The sequence below is a fragment of the Coregonus lavaretus genome (genome assembly GCF_964263955.1).
Source record: "Coregonus lavaretus genome assembly, contig: HAP1_SCAFFOLD_137, whole genome shotgun sequence".
Lineage (NCBI taxonomy): Eukaryota > Metazoa > Chordata > Actinopteri > Salmoniformes > Salmonidae > Coregonus > Coregonus lavaretus.
In genome coordinates this window covers 117,640-137,500 of record NW_028156980.1, presented here as the reverse complement: position 1 = coordinate 137,500, position 19,861 = coordinate 117,640, and the positions used below count along the sequence as shown (strand labels likewise).

At 45.8% G+C, this 19,861-nt stretch overlaps 1 protein-coding gene across 1 annotated transcript in view; it reads right to left on the bottom strand.

Moving 5' to 3' along the window:
* LOC311125955 (PH-interacting protein-like) overlaps positions 1 to 19,861 on the bottom strand; it is a gene marked incomplete at its 3' end in the record, with an annotated part of 111,687 nt that overhangs the window by 4,430 nt on the left and 87,396 nt on the right. Inside the window, exons 23-30 of the mRNA XM_084199982.1 lie at positions 18,896 to 19,014; positions 11,904 to 12,111; positions 11,620 to 11,730; positions 7,421 to 7,528; positions 7,075 to 7,199; positions 6,265 to 6,347; positions 3,982 to 4,093; positions 2,953 to 3,014 (exon numbers count right to left, since the gene is read on the bottom strand). Of these exons, the coding sequence (XP_084056108.1) occupies positions 2,953 to 3,014; positions 3,982 to 4,093; positions 6,265 to 6,347; positions 7,075 to 7,199; positions 7,421 to 7,528; positions 11,620 to 11,730; positions 11,904 to 12,111; positions 18,896 to 19,014 (928 nt within the window). The remainder of the gene's footprint in view (positions 1 to 2,952; positions 3,015 to 3,981; positions 4,094 to 6,264; positions 6,348 to 7,074; positions 7,200 to 7,420; positions 7,529 to 11,619; positions 11,731 to 11,903; positions 12,112 to 18,895; positions 19,015 to 19,861) is intronic.

The following is a 19,861-nucleotide window of genomic DNA, read 5'->3' as shown; positions in this document are numbered from 1 at the left end:
ATCATCAGAACAACAGACTACTGAGGGACCACACATCATCAGAACAACAGACTACTGAGGGACCACACATCATCAGATTAACAGACTACTGAGGGACCACACATCATCAGAACAACAGACTACTGAGGGGCCACACATCATCAGATTAACAGACTACTGGGGGACCACACATCATCAGATTAACAGACTACTGAGGGGCCACACATCATCAGATTAACAGACTACTGAGGGGCCACACATCATCAGAACAACAGACTACTGAGGGACCACACATCATCAGATTAACAGACTACTGAGGGGCCACACATCATCAGATTAACAGACTACTGAGGGGCCACACATCATCAGATTAACAGACTACTGAGGGGCCACACATCATCAGATTAACAGACTACTGAGGGACCACACATCATCAGAACAACAGACTACTGAGGGACCACACATCATCAGAACAACAGACTACTGAGGGACCACACATCATCAGATTAACAGACTACTGAGGGACCACACATAATCAGAACAACAGACTACTGAGGGACCACACATCATCAGAACAACAGACTACTGAGGGACCACACATCATCAGAACAACAGACTACTGAGGGACCACACATCATCAGATTAACAGACTACTGAGGGACCACACATCATCAGATTAACAGACTACTGAGGGACCACACATCATCAGATTAACAGACTACTGAGGGACCACACATCATCAGATTAACAGACTACTGAGGGACCACACATCATCAGAACAACAGACTACTGAGGGACCACACATCATCAGATTAACAGACTACTGAGGGACCACACATCATCAGAAAAACAGACTACTGAGGGACCACACATCATCAGATTAACAGACTACTGAGGGACCACACATCATCAGAACAACAGACTACTGAGGGACCACACATCATCAGATTAACAGACTACTGAGGGACCACACATCATCAGATTAACAGACTACTGAGGGACCACACATCATCAGAACAACAGACTACTGAGGGACCACACATCATCAGAACAACAGACTACTGAGGGACCACACATCATCAGATTAACAGACTACTGAGGGACCACACATCATCAGAACAACAGACTACTGAGGGACCACACATCATCAGATTAACAGACTACTGAGGGGCCACACATCATCAGAACAACAGACTACTGAGGGACCACACATCATCAGAACAACAGACTACTGAGGGACCACACATCATCAGAACAACAGACTACTGAGGGACCACACATCATCAGATTAACAGACTACTGAGGGACCACACATCATCAGATTAACAGACTACTGAGGGGCCACACATCATCAGAACAACAGACTACTGAGGGACCACACATCATCAGAACAACAGACTACTGAGGGACCACACATCATCAGAACAACAGACTACTGAGGGACCACACATCATCAGAACAATAGACTACTGAGGGACCACACATCATCAGATTAATAGACTACTGAGGGACCACACATCATCAGAACAACAGACTACTGAGGGACCACACATCATCAGATTAACAGACTACTGAGGGACCACACATCATCAGATTAACAGACTACTGAGGGACCACACATCATCAGAACAACAGACTACTGAGGGACCACACATCATCAGATTAACAGACTACTGAGGGACCACACATCATCAGAACAACAGACTACTGAGGGACCACACATCATCAGAACAACAGACTACTGAGGGACCACACATCATCAGAACAACAGACTACTGAGGGACCACACATCATCAGATTAACAGACTACTGAGGGACCACACATCATCAGATTAACAGACTACTGAGGGACCACACATCATCAGAACAACAGACTACTGAGGGACCACACATCATCAGAACAACAGACTACTGAGGGACCACACATCATCAGATTAACAGACTACTGAGGGACCACACATCATCAGATTAACAGACTACTGAGGGACCACACATCATCAGATTAACAGACTACTGAGGGACCACACATCATCAGAACAACAGACTACTGAGGGACCACACATCATCAGATTAACAGACTACTGAGGGACCACACATCATCAGATTAACAGACTACTGAGGGGCCACACATCATCAGAACAACAGACTACTGAGGGGCCACACATCATCAGAACAACAGACTACTGAGGGGCCACACATCATCAGAACAACAGACTACTGAGGGACCACACATCATCAGAACAACAGACTACTGAGGGACCACACATCATCAGAACAACAGACTACTGAGGGACCACACATCATCAGAACAACAGACTACTGAGGGACCACACATCATCAGATTAACAGACTACTGAGGGACCACACATCATCAGAACAACAGACTACTGAGGGACCACACATCATCAGAACAACAGACTACTGAGGGACCACACATCATCAGAACAACAGACTACTGAGGGACCACACATCATCAGAACAACAGACTACTGAGGGACCACACATCATCAGATTAATAGACTACTGAGGGACCACACATCATCAGAACAACAGACTACTGAGGGACCACACATCATCAGAACAACAGACTACTGAGGGACCACACATCATCAGAACAACAGACTACTGAGGGACCACACATCATCAGAACAACAGACTACTGAGGGACCACACATCATCAGAACAACAGACTACTGAGGGACCACACATCATCAGATTAATAGACTACTGAGGGACCACACATCATCAGATTAACAGACTACTGAGGGACCACACATCATCAGATTAACAGACTACTGAGGGACCACACATCATCAGAACAACAGACTACTGAGGGACCACACATCATCAGATTAACAGACTACTGAGGGACCACACATCATCAGAACAACAGAAACAGGCATTTACCTGGTTTTTTAACAAGTGTGTGCTTGTGTGTGTGTGTGTGTGTGTGTGTGTGTGTGTGTGTCCTACCCTCGTTGGGGATGGGCTCCATGTCCCAAGGACTCATCTTCTCTGTGTCGCCGTTATCCCAGCTAGACAGGACACACATCATCATCATCACCATCATCATCATCATCATCATCCCAACTAGACAGGAAACACATCATCATCATCATCATCATCATCATCATCATCCCAGCTATACAGGAAACACATCATCATCATGCTAAAGGTTTATAACAGGTGTTGATGTTTGTGTTTTTGTCAAATCAATAAAGATTAGGGGTGTAACGATTCGTTTTAACAACGATTCGATTTGTATCACGATTCGTGGTTGTCGATACGATTCAAGGACGATATTGGTTCATTTAGAACGATCCGATCCGAAACGATTCAGTGACTTGAAATCGATTCAGTAACCTTTTAGCCAAAAATTCAACCAGTGTGACTGAAATAAATACCTGGATATTGGACAGTGCAGGTGAAGTTTCCTAGATTCCTGTTTCTTGTAAGGACCGCAATGGTGGCTTGATAATTTCTCGCTCGTCGGCTTCTCCTCTGTCGTCCGCCATGCTATGTTTTGTTGTCTTGGCGCCTTTGCGCTGCTGCTGGCGCAGGGCGATGATGTCACGGATAGGCAGACTGAATCGAGTAATGTTTAAAGCCTTTATCATTAAAAGTGCTAAGAAAAAAAATCCATATAAAGTCTGACGTGCTTAAATCCAATGGGTTATTTCCTAGTATCGATACAATCGATTTATTACATTTTAAAACTATGTTAGATTGATATATGTTGTCCAAAAGGCCAACTCGCCGAGCACAGATCGATGTAGTTGGATCATAGGAATATAAATCGATACATCGATGTAGTAGATGGATCGTTACACCCCTAATAAAGATATATATATATTTTCAAAAAAAAGTTGTATAAAGGTTTTGTTTCATGTCATAAATGTTAATGCAGGGTTATAATCTACCAGATGTAGTAAAACGAACAGTCTGTCTGGCGTTCTGAAGGGTTATAGGGTTATGAAGGCTCATAGAGGTGTTATAACCTACCAGACGTTGTAGCATTGGAACAGGCTGTCTGGGTACTCTGGTTGGAAGGGCTCCTGGTCTTCGATGGTCCCGAACCACCAGGCATCGTCTATCACTGACCTGAACCTGTCACCTGGATGGGACAAGGTCACTTCTCATTACAACACCACCAGGTATCATCTATCACTGACCTGAACCTGTCACCTGGATGGGACAAGGTCACTTCTCATTACAACACCACCAGGTATCATCTATCACTGACCTGAACCTGTCACCTGGATTGGACAAGGTCACTTCTCATTACAACACCACCAGGTATCATCTATCACTGACCTGAACCTGTCACCTGGATGGGACAAGGTCACTTCTCATTACAACACCACCAGGTATCATCTATCACTGACCTGAACCTGTCACCTGGATGGGACAAGGTCACTTCTCATTACAACACCACCAGGTATCATCTATCACTGACCTGAACCTGTCACCTGGATGGGACAAGGTCACTTCTCATTACAACACCACCAGGTATCATCTATCACTGACCTGAACCTGTCACCTGGATGGGACAAGGTCACTTCTCATTACAACACCACCAGGTATCATCTATCACTGACCTGAACCTGTCACCTAGATGGGACAAGGTCACTTCTCATTACAACACCACCAGGTATCATCTATCACTGACCTGAACCTGTCACCTGGATGGGACAAGGTCACTTCTCATTACAACACCACCAGGTATCATCTATCACTGACCTGAACCTGTCACCTGGATGGGACAAGGTCACTTCTCATTACAACACCACCAGGTATCATCTATCACTGACCTGAACCTGTCACCTGGATGGGACAAGGTCACTTCTCATTACAACACCACCAGGTATCATCTATCACTGACCTGAACCTGTCACCTGGATGGGACAAGGTCACTTCTCATTACAACACCACCAGGTATCATCTATCACTGACCTGAACCTGTCACCTAGATGGGACAAGGTCACTTCTCATTACAACACCACCAGGTATCATCTATCACTGACCTGAACCTGTCACCTGGATGGGACAAGGTCACTTCTCATTACAACACCACCAGGTATCATCTATCACTGACCTGAACCTGTCACCTGGATGGGACAAGGTCACTTCTCATTACAACACCACCAGGTATCATCTATCACTGACCTGAACCTGTCACCTGGATTGGACAAGTTCATTTTATCTCTCAGTACAAGGGAATTACAAAATAAACAAACCTGGGTTCTTTTCTATGTAGTTAAAATTATGAAATAAAATCCATTAGTACATTCATTGGTGCAACAACTTAAATTCATATTTAAGTTGTTTCTAATATATTTATCAGAAACAGAACAGAATCAGAAACAGAACAGAAACCCCATCTAATCCATCCAGACAACGAGTAGCTCCACCTCAGAATGCTACTGTTTTTTATTTTGTTGCTCACCCATAGAGATAGAGGACTCACCCATAGAGATAGAGGACTCACCCATAGAGATAGAGGGCTCACCCATAGAGATAGAGGGCTCACCCATAGAGATAGAGGACTCACCCATAGAGATAGAGGACTCACCCATAGAGATAGAGGACTCACCCATAGAGATAGAGGGCTCACCCATAGAGATAGAGGACTCACCCATAGAGATAGAGGACTCACCCATAGAGATAGAGGACTCACCCATAGAGATAGAGGACTCACCCATAGAGATAGAGGACTCACCCATAGAGATAGAGGGCTCACCCATAGAGATAGAGGGCTCACCCATAGAGATAGAGGGCTCACCCATAGAGATAGAGGACTCACCCATAGAGATAGAGGACTCACCCATAGAGATAGAGGGCTCACCCATAGAGATAGAAGACTCAACTTGGATAGAACCCGTTTTAGCATGGACATGGACATTGACATGGACATTGAGGGCTTCCACCATTTTAAAGTAGCCAACTGGGCGGGGATTCCTATGGGTTGGGCGCAATCAGCCAATGATCAGAGCATTGGCTGCTTCTTCAAATTGGGTTCCCTGGTTTGGAAACGGCTTTAAGATATATATCACTGTCACCATCTAGTGGCCACAATAAATTAATGCCAAGATTTGGTTCAGGACTCCAGCACTGTAGGTGGCGGTAAATCACCAACATTAGCTTTACACTTTTTTCAAACACAAAAGAAGAAGACAATGGAGCAGTTTAAATGACACACACCATAACAGCATAGATACAATGATGAGACATCTATCCATCTCTATGGGCCTACCAGAGACACAGAGCCCTTAGAAAGAGACTGACCTATGGTCCAGTGGTGGTCTCTCGCATCATCAAACTGCTGTCGCAGAACCAGGAAGTCAATCACGTCAGGCATGTCGTGGTATCTATGACAACACACCGATACCACGTTAGTAACACACACACACACAGAGACACTGAGACACAGAGACACTGAGACACAGAGAGAACACAGAGACACTGAGACACAGAGAGAACACAGAGACACTAAGACACAGAGAGAACACAGAGACACTAAGACACAGAGAGAACACAGAGACACTAAGACACAGAGAGAACACAGAGACACTGAGACACAGAGAGAACACAGAGACACTAAGACACAGAGAGAACACAGAGACACTGAGAGAACACAGAGACACTAAGACACAGAGAGAACACAGAGACACTAAGACACTAAGACACAGAGACACTAAGACACAGAGAGAACAGAGACACTAAGACACAGAGAGAACACAGAGACACTGAGACACAGAGAGAACACAGAGACACTAAGACACAGAGAGAACACAGAGACACTGAGACACAGAGAGAACACAGAGACACTAAGACACAGAGAGAACACAGAGACACTAAGACACTAAGACACAGAGACACTAAGACACAGAGAGAACAGAGACACTAAGACACAGAGACACTAAGACACAGCGAGAACAGAGACACTAAGACACAGAGAGAACACAGAGACACTAAGACACAGAGACACTAAGACACAGAGAGAACACAGAGACACTAAGACACAGAGACACTAAGACACAGAGAGAACACAGAGACACTAAGACACAGAGATAACACAGAGAAAGGTATGGTTACTTCATGGAGAAGGAGCCTCCAGTCAGCTTGCCAGTATCAGGGTCCAGGAAGGCCAGTTTGAGGCAGCAGAGAGAGGGGAGACCAACCTCATATTTTAGCCCTACTATCTTCACCAGTTCCTGCTCCTACACACACACACACACACACACACACACACACACACACAGTGATTTAGTCATTTAGCTGACAATCTTATTCAGATCATTTTATCCAGAAGGCTTTTTCTTGGAAAAGTGTACATGCATGTGTTTGTGTGTGTATGTGTGTATGTGTATGTGTGTGTGTGTGTATGTGTGTGTGTGTGTGTGTGTGTGTGTGTGTGTGTGTGTGTGTGTGTGTGTGTTACCCGTAGCTCCATTTTGTGCCAGGGTTGTTTCTTGGGGTTGATGCTGTAGATCTTGTTCTGTTTGGTCATTTCCACATACGCCTCATGGCCCTGACGGAAGTAGTACACCTGGACAACACAACACACTGTTAGGACACTGGCTGGCTGGCTGGGTGGGTGTAGTACACCTGGACAACACAACACACTGTTAGGACACTGGCTGGCTGGCTGGGTGGGTGTAGTACACCTGGACAACACAACACACTGTTAGGACACTGGCTGGGTGGGTGGGTGGGTGTAGTACACCTGGACAACACAACACACTGTTAGGACACTGGCTGGCTGGCTGGGTGGGTGTAGTACACCTGGACAACACAACACACTGTTAGGACACTGGCTGGCTGGGTGGGTGTAGTACACCTGGACAACACAACACACTGTTAGGACACTGGCTGGCTGGCTGGCTGGGTGTAGTACACCTGGACAACACAACACACTGTTAGGACACTGGCTGGCTGGGTGGGTGTAGTACACCTGGACAACACAACACACTGTTAGGACACTGGCTGGGTGGGTGGGTGGGTGTAGTACACCTGGACAACACAACACACTGTTAGGACACTGGCTGGCTGGCTGGGTGTAGTACACCTGGACAACACAACACACTGTTAGGACACTGGCTGGCTGGCTGGCTGGGTGTAGTACACCTGGACAACACAACACACTGTTAGGACACTGGCTGGCTGGGTGGGTGTAGTACACCTGGACAACACAACACACTGTTAGGACACTGGCTGGCTGGGTGGGTGTAGTACACCTGGACAACACAACACACTGTTAGGACACTGGCTGGCTGGCTGGGTGTAGTACACCTGGACAACACAACACACTGTTAGGACACTGGCTGGCTGGCTGGGTGTAGTACACCTGGACAACACAACACACTGTTAGGACACTGGCTGGCTGGCTGGCTGGGTGTAGTACACCTGGACAACACAACACACTGTTAGGACACTGGCTGGCTGGGTGGGTGTAGTACACCTGGACAACACAACACACTGTTAGGACACTGGCTGGCTGGCTGGCTGGGTGTAGTACACCTGGACAACACAACACACTGTTAGGACACTGGCTGGCTGGCTGGGTGTAGTACACCTGGACAACACAACACACTGTTAGGACACTGGCTGGCTGGCTGGGTGTAGTACACCTGGACAACACAACACACTGTTAGGACACTGGCTGGCTGGCTGGGTGGGTGTAGTACACCTGGACAACACAACACACTGTTAGGACACTGGCTGGCTGGCTGGGTGTAGTACACCTGGACAACACAACACACTGTTAGGACACTGGCTGGCTGGGTGGGTGTAGTACACCTGGACAACACAACACACTGTTAGGACACTGGCTGGCTGGCTGGGTGTAGTACACCTGGACAACACAACACACTGTTAGGACACTGGCTGGCTGGGTGGGTGTAGTACACCTGGACAACACAACACACTGTTAGGACACTGGCTGGGTGGGTGGGTGGGTGTAGTACACCTGGACAACACAACACACTGTTAGGACACTGGCTGGCTGGCTGGGTGTAGTACACCTGGACAACACAACACACTGTTAGGACACTGGCTGGCTGGCTGGCTGGGTGTAGTACACCTGGACAACACAACACACTGTTAGGACACTGGCTGGCTGGGTGGGTGTAGTACACCTGGACAACACAACACACTGTTAGGACACTGGCTGGCTGGGTGGGTGTAGTACACCTGGACAACACAACACACTGTTAGGACACTGGCTGGCTGGCTGGGTGTAGTACACCTGGACAACACAACACACTGTTAGGACACTGGCTGGCTGGCTGGGTGTAGTACACCTGGACAACACAACACACTGTTAGGACACTGGCTGGCTGGCTGGCTGGGTGTAGTACACCTGGACAACACAACACACTGTTAGGACACTGGCTGGCTGGGTGGGTGTAGTACACCTGGACAACACAACACACTGTTAGGACACTGGCTGGCTGGCTGGCTGGGTGTAGTACACCTGGACAACACAACACACTGTTAGGACACTGGCTGGCTGGCTGGGTGTAGTACACCTGGACAACACAACACACTGTTAGGACACTGGCTGGCTGGCTGGGTGTAGTACACCTGGACAACACAACACACTGTTAGGACACTGGCTGGCTGGCTGGGTGGGTGTAGTACACCTGGACAACACAACACACTGTTAGGACACTGGCTGGCTGGCTGGGTGTAGTACACCTGGACAACACAACACACTGTTAGGACACTGGCTGGCTGGGTGGGTGTAGTACACCTGGACAACACAACACACTGTTAGGACACTGGCTGGCTGGCTGGCTGGGTGTAGTACACCTGGACAACACAACACACTGTTAGGACACTGGCTGGCTGGGTGGGTGTAGTACACCTGGACAACACAACACACTGTTAGGACACTGGATGGCTGGCTGGGTGTAGTACACCTGGACAACACAACACACTGTTAGGACACTGGCTGGCTGGGTGGGTGGGTGTAGTACACCTGGACAACACAACACACTGTTAGGACACTGGCTGGCTGGGTGGGTGTAGTACACCTGGACAACACAACACACTGTTAGGACACTGGCTGGCTGGCTGGCTGGGTGTAGTACACCTGGACAACACAACACACTGTTAGGACACTGGCTGGCTGGCTGGGTGTAGTACACCTGGACAACACAACACACTGTTAGGACACTGGCTGGCTGGCTGGGTGGGTGTAGTACACCTGGACAACACAACACACTGTTAGGACACTGGCTGGCTGGCTGGCTGGGTGTAGTACACCTGGACAACACAACACACTGTTAGGACACTGGCTGGCTGGCTGGGTGTAGTACACCTGGACAACACAACACACTGTTAGGACACTGGCTGGCTGGCTGGGTGGGTGTAGTACACCTGGACAACACAACACACTGTTAGGACACTGGCTGGCTGGCTGGGTGTAGTACACCTGGACAACACAACACACTGTTAGGACACTGGCTGGCTGGCTGGCTGGGTGTAGTACACCTGGACAACACAACACACTGTTAGGACACTGGCTGGCTGGGTGGGTGTAGTACACCTGGACAACACAACACACTGTTAGGACACTGGCTGGCTGGGTGGGTGTAGTACACCTGGACAACACAACACACTGTTAGGACACTGGCTGGCTGGCTGGGTGTAGTACACCTGGACAACACAACACACTGTTAGGACACTGGCTGGCTGGCTGGCTGGGTGTAGTACACCTGGACAACACAACACACTGTTAGGACACTGGCTGGCTGGCTGGGTGGGTGTAGTACACCTGGACAACACAACACACTGTTAGGACACTGGCTGGCTGGCTGGCTGGGTGTAGTACACCTGGACAACACAACACACTGTTAGGACACTGGCTGGCTGGCTGGGTGTAGTACACCTGGACAACACAACACACTGTTAGGACACTGGCTGACTGGCTGGCTGGCTGGGTGGGTGTAGTACACCTGGACAACACAACACACTGTTAGGACACTGGCTGGCTGGCTGGGTGGGTGTAGTACACCTGGACAACACACTGTTAGGACACTGGCTGGCTGGCTGGGTGTAGTACACCTGGACAACACAACACACTGTTAGGACACTGGCTGGCTGGCTGGCTGGCTGGCTGGCTGGGTGTAGTACACCTGGACAACACAACACACTGTTAGGACACTGGCTGGCTGGGTGGGTGTAGTACACCTGGACAACACAACACACTGTTAGGACACTGGCTGGCTGGGTGGGTGTAGTACACCTGGACAACACAACACACTGTTAGGACACTGGCTGGCTGGCTGGGTGGGTGTAGTACACCTGGACAACACAACACACTGTTAGGACACTGGCTGGCTGGGTGGGTGTAGTACACCTGGACAACACAACACACTGTTAGGACACTGGCTGGCTGGGTGGGTGTAGTACACCTGGACAACACAACACACTGTTAGGACACTGGCTGGCTGGCTGGGTGGGTGTAGTACACCTGGACAACACAACACACTGTTAGGACACTGGCTTGGTGGCTGGCTGGGTGGGTGGGTGGGTGGGTGGATGGCTGGCTGGCTGGGTGGCTGGCTGGCTGGGTGGGTGGGTGTATGGCTGGCTGGGTGGGTGGCTGGCTGGGTGGGTTAATGTGTGTGTTACCTCGTCTCCCATCTGTGGTATATAGGGACATCTCCGAGGGACTGTGTCTGTGATCCAGGCTGACGGAAGCCACTCCTCTAGAGTTAGCCCCTCCTCCTGGAACTCCACCCTCTGAGAGAGAGAGAGAGAGAGAGAGAGAGACAGAGAGACAGAGAGAGAGAGAGAGAGAGAGAGAGAGAGAGAGAGAGAGAGAGAGAGAGAGGGAAGAAGAGGGATTTTACTTGAAAAGAAAACCTTGTAATCAGAGACAGTCATTCTGAGACACACATGAAGACAACACACACCTTCCTCCTCTCCTTTGGCTTCTTCTTCTTTGGTAGCGCTCCGTCTTTGTCTGCTTTGTCTTTCTTCCTGTCTCTCTTTCCCTCTCTCTTCTTCTCTCCATCCTCCTCAGAGCTGCAGCTCTTCTTTTTCATTTTCACATTCTTCTTCGGTGGTTCCAGGTTGATCCCTGCATCTGCCGTCCAGTCAGAGTAGTCACTGGAGTAGTCACTATAGCAAAAGAGAAGTCAAAGTAGTCACTATAGCATCATAACAGTCAGAGTAGTCACTATAGCAACAGAGTAATCAGAGTAGTCACTATGGCAACAGTCATCTGAGTAGTCACTTTAGCAACAGAGAAGTCAGAGTAGTCAATATGTTCGCAGAATATTCAGAGTAGTCACTATGTTCGCAGAATAGTCAGAGTAGTTACTATGTCAGCGGAATATTCAGAGTAGTCACTATGTCTACAGAATAGCCAGAGTAGTCACTATGTCTACGGAATAGTCTGACCAGTCACTATGTCTACAGAATATTCAGAGTAGTCACTATGTCTACAGAATAGTCAGAGTAGTCACTATGTCTACAGAATAGTTAGAGTAGTCACTATGTCTACAGGATAGTCAGAGCAGTCACTATGTCTACAGAATAGTCAGAGTAGTCACTATGTCTATAGAATAGTCAGAGTAGTCACTATGTCTACAGAATAGTCAGAGTAGTCACTATGTCTACAGAATAGTCAGAGCAGTCACTATGTCTACAGAATAGTCAGAGTAGTCACTATGTCTATAGAATAGTCAGAGTAGTCACTATGTCTACAGAATAGTCAGAGTAGTCACTATGTCTACAGAATAGTCAGAGTAGTCACTATATCAACAGAATAGTCAGAGTAGTTGCTATGTCTACAGAATAGTTAGAGTAGCCACTATATCAAGAGAATAGTCGGAGTAGTCACTATGTCTACAGAACAGTCCGAGTAGTCACTATGTCTGCAGAATAGTCAGAGTAGTCACTATGTTTACTGAACAGTCAGAGTAGTCACTATGTTTGCAGAATAGTCAGAGTAGTCACTATGTCTACAGAACAGTCAGAGTAGTCACTATGTCTACAGAACAGCTAACAGAGTAGTCACTATGTCTACAGAATAGTCAGAGTAGTCACTATGTCTGCGGAATAGTCAGAGTAGTCACTATATCAACAGAATAGTCAAAGTGATTACTATGTCCACAGAATAGTCAGAGTAGTCACTATGTCAACAGAACAGTCACCAGAGTAGTCACTATGTCTACAGAATAGCCAGAGTAGTCACTATGTCAACAGAATAGTCAGAGTAGTCACTATGTCTACGGAATAGTCAGGGTATTCACTATGTCTGCAGAACAGTCAGAGTAGTTACTATATCCACAGAATAGTCAGAGTAGTCACTATGTCTACAGAATAGTCGGAGTAGTCACTATGTCTATGGAATAGTCAGAGTAGTCACTATGTCTACGGAATAGTCAGAGTATCACTATATCAACGGGATAGTCAAAGTATTTACTATGTCCACAGAATAGTCAGAGTAGTCACTATGTCTATAGAACAGTTGGAGTAGTCACTATGTCCACAGAATAGTCAGAGTAGTCACTATGTCTATGGAATAGTCAGATTAGTCACTATATCAACGGAATAGTCAAAGTAATTACTATGTCCACAGAATAGTCAGAGTAGTCACTATGTCAACAGAACAGTCACCAGTAGTAGTCACTATGTCTACAGAACAGCCACCAGAGTAGTCACTATGTCTACAGAATAGTCAGAGTAGTCGCTATGTCTACAGAATAGTCAGAGTACTCACTGTGTCTACAGAATATTCAGAGTAGTCACTATGTCAACAGAATAGTCAGAGTAGTCACTATGTCTAGAGGATAGTCGGAGTAGTCACTGTGTCTACAGAATAGTCAGAGTAGTCACTATGTCTACAGAATATTCAGAGTAGTCACTATGTCTACAGAATAGTCGGAGTAGTCACTATGTCTACAGAATAGTCAGAGTACTCACTGTGTCTACAGAATAGTTAGAGTAGTCACTATGTCTACAGAACAGTCACCGGTAGTAGTCACTATGTCTACAGAACAGCCACCAGAGTAGTCACTATATCCACAGAATAGTCAGAGTAGTCACTATGTCTACAGAATAGTCAGAGTAGTCACTATGTCTACAGGATAGTCGGAGTAGTCACTATGTCTACAGAATAGTCAGAGTAGTCACTGTGTCTACAGAATAGTTAGAGTACTCACTGTGTCTACAGAATATTCAGAGTAGTCACTATGTCTACAGAATAGTCAGAGTAGTCACTATGTCTACAGGATAGTCGGAGTAGTCACTATGTCTACAGAATAGTCAGAGTAGTCACTATGTCAACAGAATATTCAAAGTAGTCACTATGTCCACAGAATAGTCAGAGTAGTCACTATGTCTACAGAATAGTCAGAGTAGTCACTATGTCTACAGAATAGTCAGAGTAGTCACTATGTCAACAGAATATTCAAAGTAGTCACTATGTCCACAGAATAGTCAGAGTAGTCACTATGTCTGCAGAATAGTCGGAGTAGTCACTATGTCTACAGAATAGTCAGAGTAGTCACTATGTCTACAGAATAGTCGGAGCAGTCACCATGTCTTCGGAATAGTCCGAGTAGTCACTATGTCTACAGAATAGTCAGAGTGTTCACTATGTCTGCGGTATAGTCGGAGTAGTCACCATGTCTACAGGATAGTCGGAGTAGTCACTATGTCTACAGAATAGTCAGAGTAGTCACTATGTCTACAGAATAGTCAGAGTAGTCACTGTGTCTACAGAATAGTCAGAGTAGTCACCATGTCTATGGAATAGTCAGTGTAGTCACTATGTCTACAGAATAGTCAGAGTAGTCACTATGTCTACAGAATAGTTGGAGTAGTCACTATGTCTACAGAATAGTTAGAGTAGTCACCATGTCTACGGAATAGTCAGAGTAGTCACTATGTCCACAGGATAGACAGAGTAGTCAGTATGTCTACAGAATAGTCAGAGTAGTCACTATGTCAACAGAATAGTCAGAGTAGTCATTATTTCTGCAGAATAGTCAGAGTAGTCACTATGTCTACGGAATAGTCAGAGTAGTGACTATGTCTACAGAATAGCCACCAGTAGTAGTCACTATGTCTACAGAATACCCAGAGAAGTCACTGTGTCTACAGAATAGTCAAGAGTAGTCACTATGTCTACAGAAGAGTCAGAGTAGTCACTATGTCTACAGAATAGTCAGAGTATTAACTATGTCTACAGAATAGTCGGAGTAGTCACTATGTCCACAGAATAGTCAGAGTAGTCACTATGTCTGCAGAATAGTTGGAGTATTCACTATGTCTGCAGAATAGTCAGAGTAGTCACTATATCTACAGAATAGTCAGAGTAGTCACTATGTCTACAGAATAGTCAGAGTATTAACTATGTCTACAGAATAGTCAGAGTAGTCATTATTTCTGCAGAATAGTCAGAGTAGTCACTATGTCTACGGAATAGTCAGAGTAGTGACTATGTCTACAGAATAGCCACCAGTAGTAGTCACTATGTCTACAGAATACCCAGAGAAGTCACTGTGTCTACAGAATAGTCAAGAGTAGTCACTATGTCTACAGAAGAGTCAGAGTAGTCACTATGTCTACAGAATAGTCAGAGTATTAACTATGTCTACAGAATAGTCGGAGTAGTCACTATGTCCACAGAATAGTCAGAGTAGTCACTATGTCTGCAGAATAGTTGGAGTATTCACTATGTCCACAGAACAGTCAGAGTAGTCACTATGTCTACAGAATAGTCAGAGTAGTGACTATATCTACAGAATAGCCACCAGTAGTAGTCACTATGTCTACAGAATACCCAGAGTAGTCACTGTGTCTACAGAATAGTCAGAGTAGTCACTATGTCTACAGAATAGTCAGAGTAGTGACTATGTCTACAGAATAGCCACCAGTAGTAGTCACTATGTCTACAGAATACCCAGAGTAGTCACTGTGTCTACAGAATAGCCAGAGTAGTCACTGTGTCTACAGAATACCCAGAGTAGTCACTATGTCTACAGAATAGTCAGAGCAGTCACTATGTCTTCAGAATAGTCAGAGTGGTCACTATGTCTACAGAATAGTTAGAGTAGTCACTATGTCAACAGAATAGTCAGAGTAGTCACTATGTCTGCAGAATAGTCAGAGTATTCGCTATGTTTACAGAATAGTCGGAGTAGTCACTATGTCTGCAGAATAGTCAGAGTATTCACTGTGTCTACAGAATAGTCAGAGTAGTCACTATGTCTACGGAATAGTCAGAGTAGTCACTATGTCTACAGAATAGTCAGAGTAGTGACTATGTCTACAGAATAGCCACCAGTAGTAGTCACTATGTCTACAGAATACCCAGAGTAGTCACTGTGTCTACAGAATACCCAGAGTAGTCACTATGTCTACAGAATAGTTAGAGTAGTCACTATGTCTTCAGAATAGTCAGAGTAGTGACTATGTCTACAGAATAGTCAGAGTAGTCACTATGTCTACAGAATAGTCAGAGTATTCACTATGTCTACAGAATAGTCAGAGTTGTCACTATGTCCACAGAATAGTCAGAGTAGTCACTATGTCTACAGAATAGTCAGAGTAGTCACTATGTCTACAGAATAGTCAGAGTATTCACTATGTCTACAGAATAGTCAGAGTTGTCACTATATCCACAGAATAGTCAGAGTAGTCACTATGTCTACAGAATAGTCAGAGTTGTCACTATGTCCACAGAATAGTCAGAGTATTCACTATATCCACAGAATAGTCAGAGTAGTCACCATGTCTACAGAATAGTCAGAGTAGTCACTATGTCCACAGAATAGTCAGAGTAGTCACTATGTCTACAGAATAGTCAGAGTAGTGACTATGTCTACAGAATAGCCACCAGTAGTAGTCACTATGTCTACAGAATACCCAGAGTAGTCACTGTGTCTACAGAATAGTCAGAGTAGTCACTATGTCTACAGAATAGCCAGAGTAGCCACTATGTCTACAGAATAGTCAGAGTAGTCACTATGTCTACAGAATAGTCAGAGTAGTCACTATGTCTACAGAATAGTCAGAGTAGTCACTATGTCTACAGAATAGTCAGAGTAGTCACTATGTCTACAGAATAGTTAGAGTACTCACTATATCAACGGAATAGTCAAAGTATTTACTATGTCCACAGAATAGTCAGAGTAGTCACTATGTCTACAGAACAGTCGGAGTAGTCACCATGTCCACAGAATAGTCAGAGTAGTCACTATGTCTACGGAATAGTCAGAGTAGTCACTATATCAACGAAATAGTCAAAGTAATTACTATGTCCACAGAATAGCCAGAGTAGTCACTATGTCAACAGAACAGTCACCAGTAGTAGTCACTATGTCTACAGAATAGTCAGAGTAGTCACTATGTCTACAGAACAGTCAGAGTAGTCACTATGTCTACAGAATAGTCAGAGTAGTCACTATGTCTACAGAACAGTCAGAGTAGTCACTATGTCTACAGGATATTCAGAGTAGTCACTATGTCTACAGAATAGCCACCAGTAGTAGTCACTATGTCTACGGAATAGTCAGAGTAGTCACTATATCAACGAAATAGTCAAAGTATTTACTATGTCCACAGAATAGCCAGAGTAGTCACTATGTCAACAGAACAGTCACCAGTAGTAGTCACTATGTCTACAGAATACCCAGAGTAGTCACTATGTCTACAGAATAGTCAGAGTAGTCACTATGTCTACAGGATAGTCGGAGTAGTCACTATGTCTACAGAATATTCAGAGTAGTCACTATGTCTACAGAATATTCAGAGTAGTCACTATGTCTACAGAATAGTCAGAGTAGTCACAATGTCTGCAGAATAGTCAGAGTAGTCACCATGTCTACGGAATAGTCAGAGTAGTCACTATGTCTACAGAATAGTCAGAGTATTCACAATGTCTATAGAATAGTCAAAGTAGTCACTATGTCTACAGAATAGTCAGAGTAGTCACCATGTCTACGGAATAGTCAGAGTAGTCACTATGTCTACAGAATAGTCAGAGTAGTCACTATGTCTACAGAATAGCCACCAGTAGTAGTCACTATGTCTACAGAATACCCAGAGTAGTCACTGTGTCTACAGAATAGCAAGAGTAGTCACTATGTCTACAGAATAGTCAGAGTAGTCACTATGTCTACAGAATAGTTAGAGTAGTCACTATGTCTACAGAATAGTCAGAGTAGTCGCTATGTCTACAGAATAGTTAGAGTAGTCACTATGTCTACAGAATACCCAGAGTAGTCACTGTGTCTACAGAATAGTCAGAGTAGTCGCTATGTCTACAGAATAGTTAGAGTAGTCACTATGTCTACAGAATACCCAGAGTAGTCACTGTGTCTACAGAATAGTCAGAGTAGTCGCTATGTCTACAGAACAGCCACCAGAGTAGTCACTGTGTCTACAGAATAGCAAGAGTACTCACTGTGTCTACAGAATAGTCCGAGTATCACCTTGTCTACAGAATAGTCAGAGTAGTCACTATGTCTACAGAATAGCCAGAGTAGTCACTATATCTACAGAATAGTCAGAGCAGTCATTATGTCAACAGAACAGTCACCAGAGTAGTCACTATATCTACAGAATAGTCCGAGTATCACCTTGTCTACAGAATAGTCAGAGTAGTCACTATGTCTACAGAATAGTCACCAGTGGTAGTCACTATATCTACAGAACAGCCACCAGTAGTAGTCACTATATCTACATAATAGTCACCAGTAGTAGTCACTATATCTACAGAATAGTCACCAGTAGTAGTCACTACAGTAACATATTGGTCAGAGTAGCCACTATAACAGGTAGTCACTGGAATAGTCACCAAGTAGCCATGAAAGGAACTGCTGTGGTCTGGGTGTGTGTGTGTGTGTGTGTGTGTGTGTGTGTGTGTGTGTGTGTGTCTATGTGTTCCTACCTGGAGCTGCTGTGGTCTTCAGGCCAGGGCTCCTTCTCCTCTTCCTCCTTCTCCTCTTCCTCCTTCTCCTCCTCTGAAGAGTTCCCATTCACAGGGTTAGGATGCACATCTACCTCTCCCTGGAGAAAGAGAGAAGGGGGGGGGGAAGAGAGAGAGACGGGGGAGAGAGAGACGGGGGAGAGGAAGAGGAGAGGGGGCAGAGGGGGGAGAGGAGAGGGGGCAGAGGTGGGAGAGAGAGGGAGGAGAGAGGAGAGAGAGAGAGGGAGGAGAGAGAGATAGAGAGAGAGGAGAGAGAGAGGAAGAGGGAGAGGGGGCAGAGGGGAGAGAGAGGGAGGAGAGAGGGAGAGGAGAGAGAGAGAGGGAGGAGAGAGAGAGGAGAGGGAGGGAGGAGAGAGAGGGAGAGGAGAGAGAGAGAGGGAGGAGAGAGGGAGAGGGAGAGAGAGAGGAGAGAGGGAGGAGAGAGAGAGGAGAGGGAGGGAGGAGAGAGAGGGAGAGGAGAGAGGGAGGAGAGAGAGGGAGAGGAGAGAGGGAGGAGAGAGCGAGATGGAGGAGAGAGGGAGAGGGAGAGAGAGGAGAGAGGGAGGAGAGGGAGGAGAAAGAGGAGGGAGAGGAGAAAGAGAGGAGAGGGAGGGAGGAGAGAGGGAGGAGAGGGAGACGAGATTTCACCAAATCGATCCCGCTTGAAAGCTTCAAGGGTTCATAAAGCCTTAATAATGCCTTCATAAGCACTATATACATGTTTGACAACACATCTATAACCCTATGTCATGCTTTATAAAGGGTTCATAACTGTGACATAACCCACTATGTTGAATCTGATATAATCATGTGCTTTATAAAGGGTGACGTGTTGTGACACACAACACACGCTCTGAAGGGATGTCACATTACACCTCATCTCATTCCCAGGCACGCATCAAACCTGGCCTTCATTAGTTAGGGTTAGGTTTCAAATCACATTACACC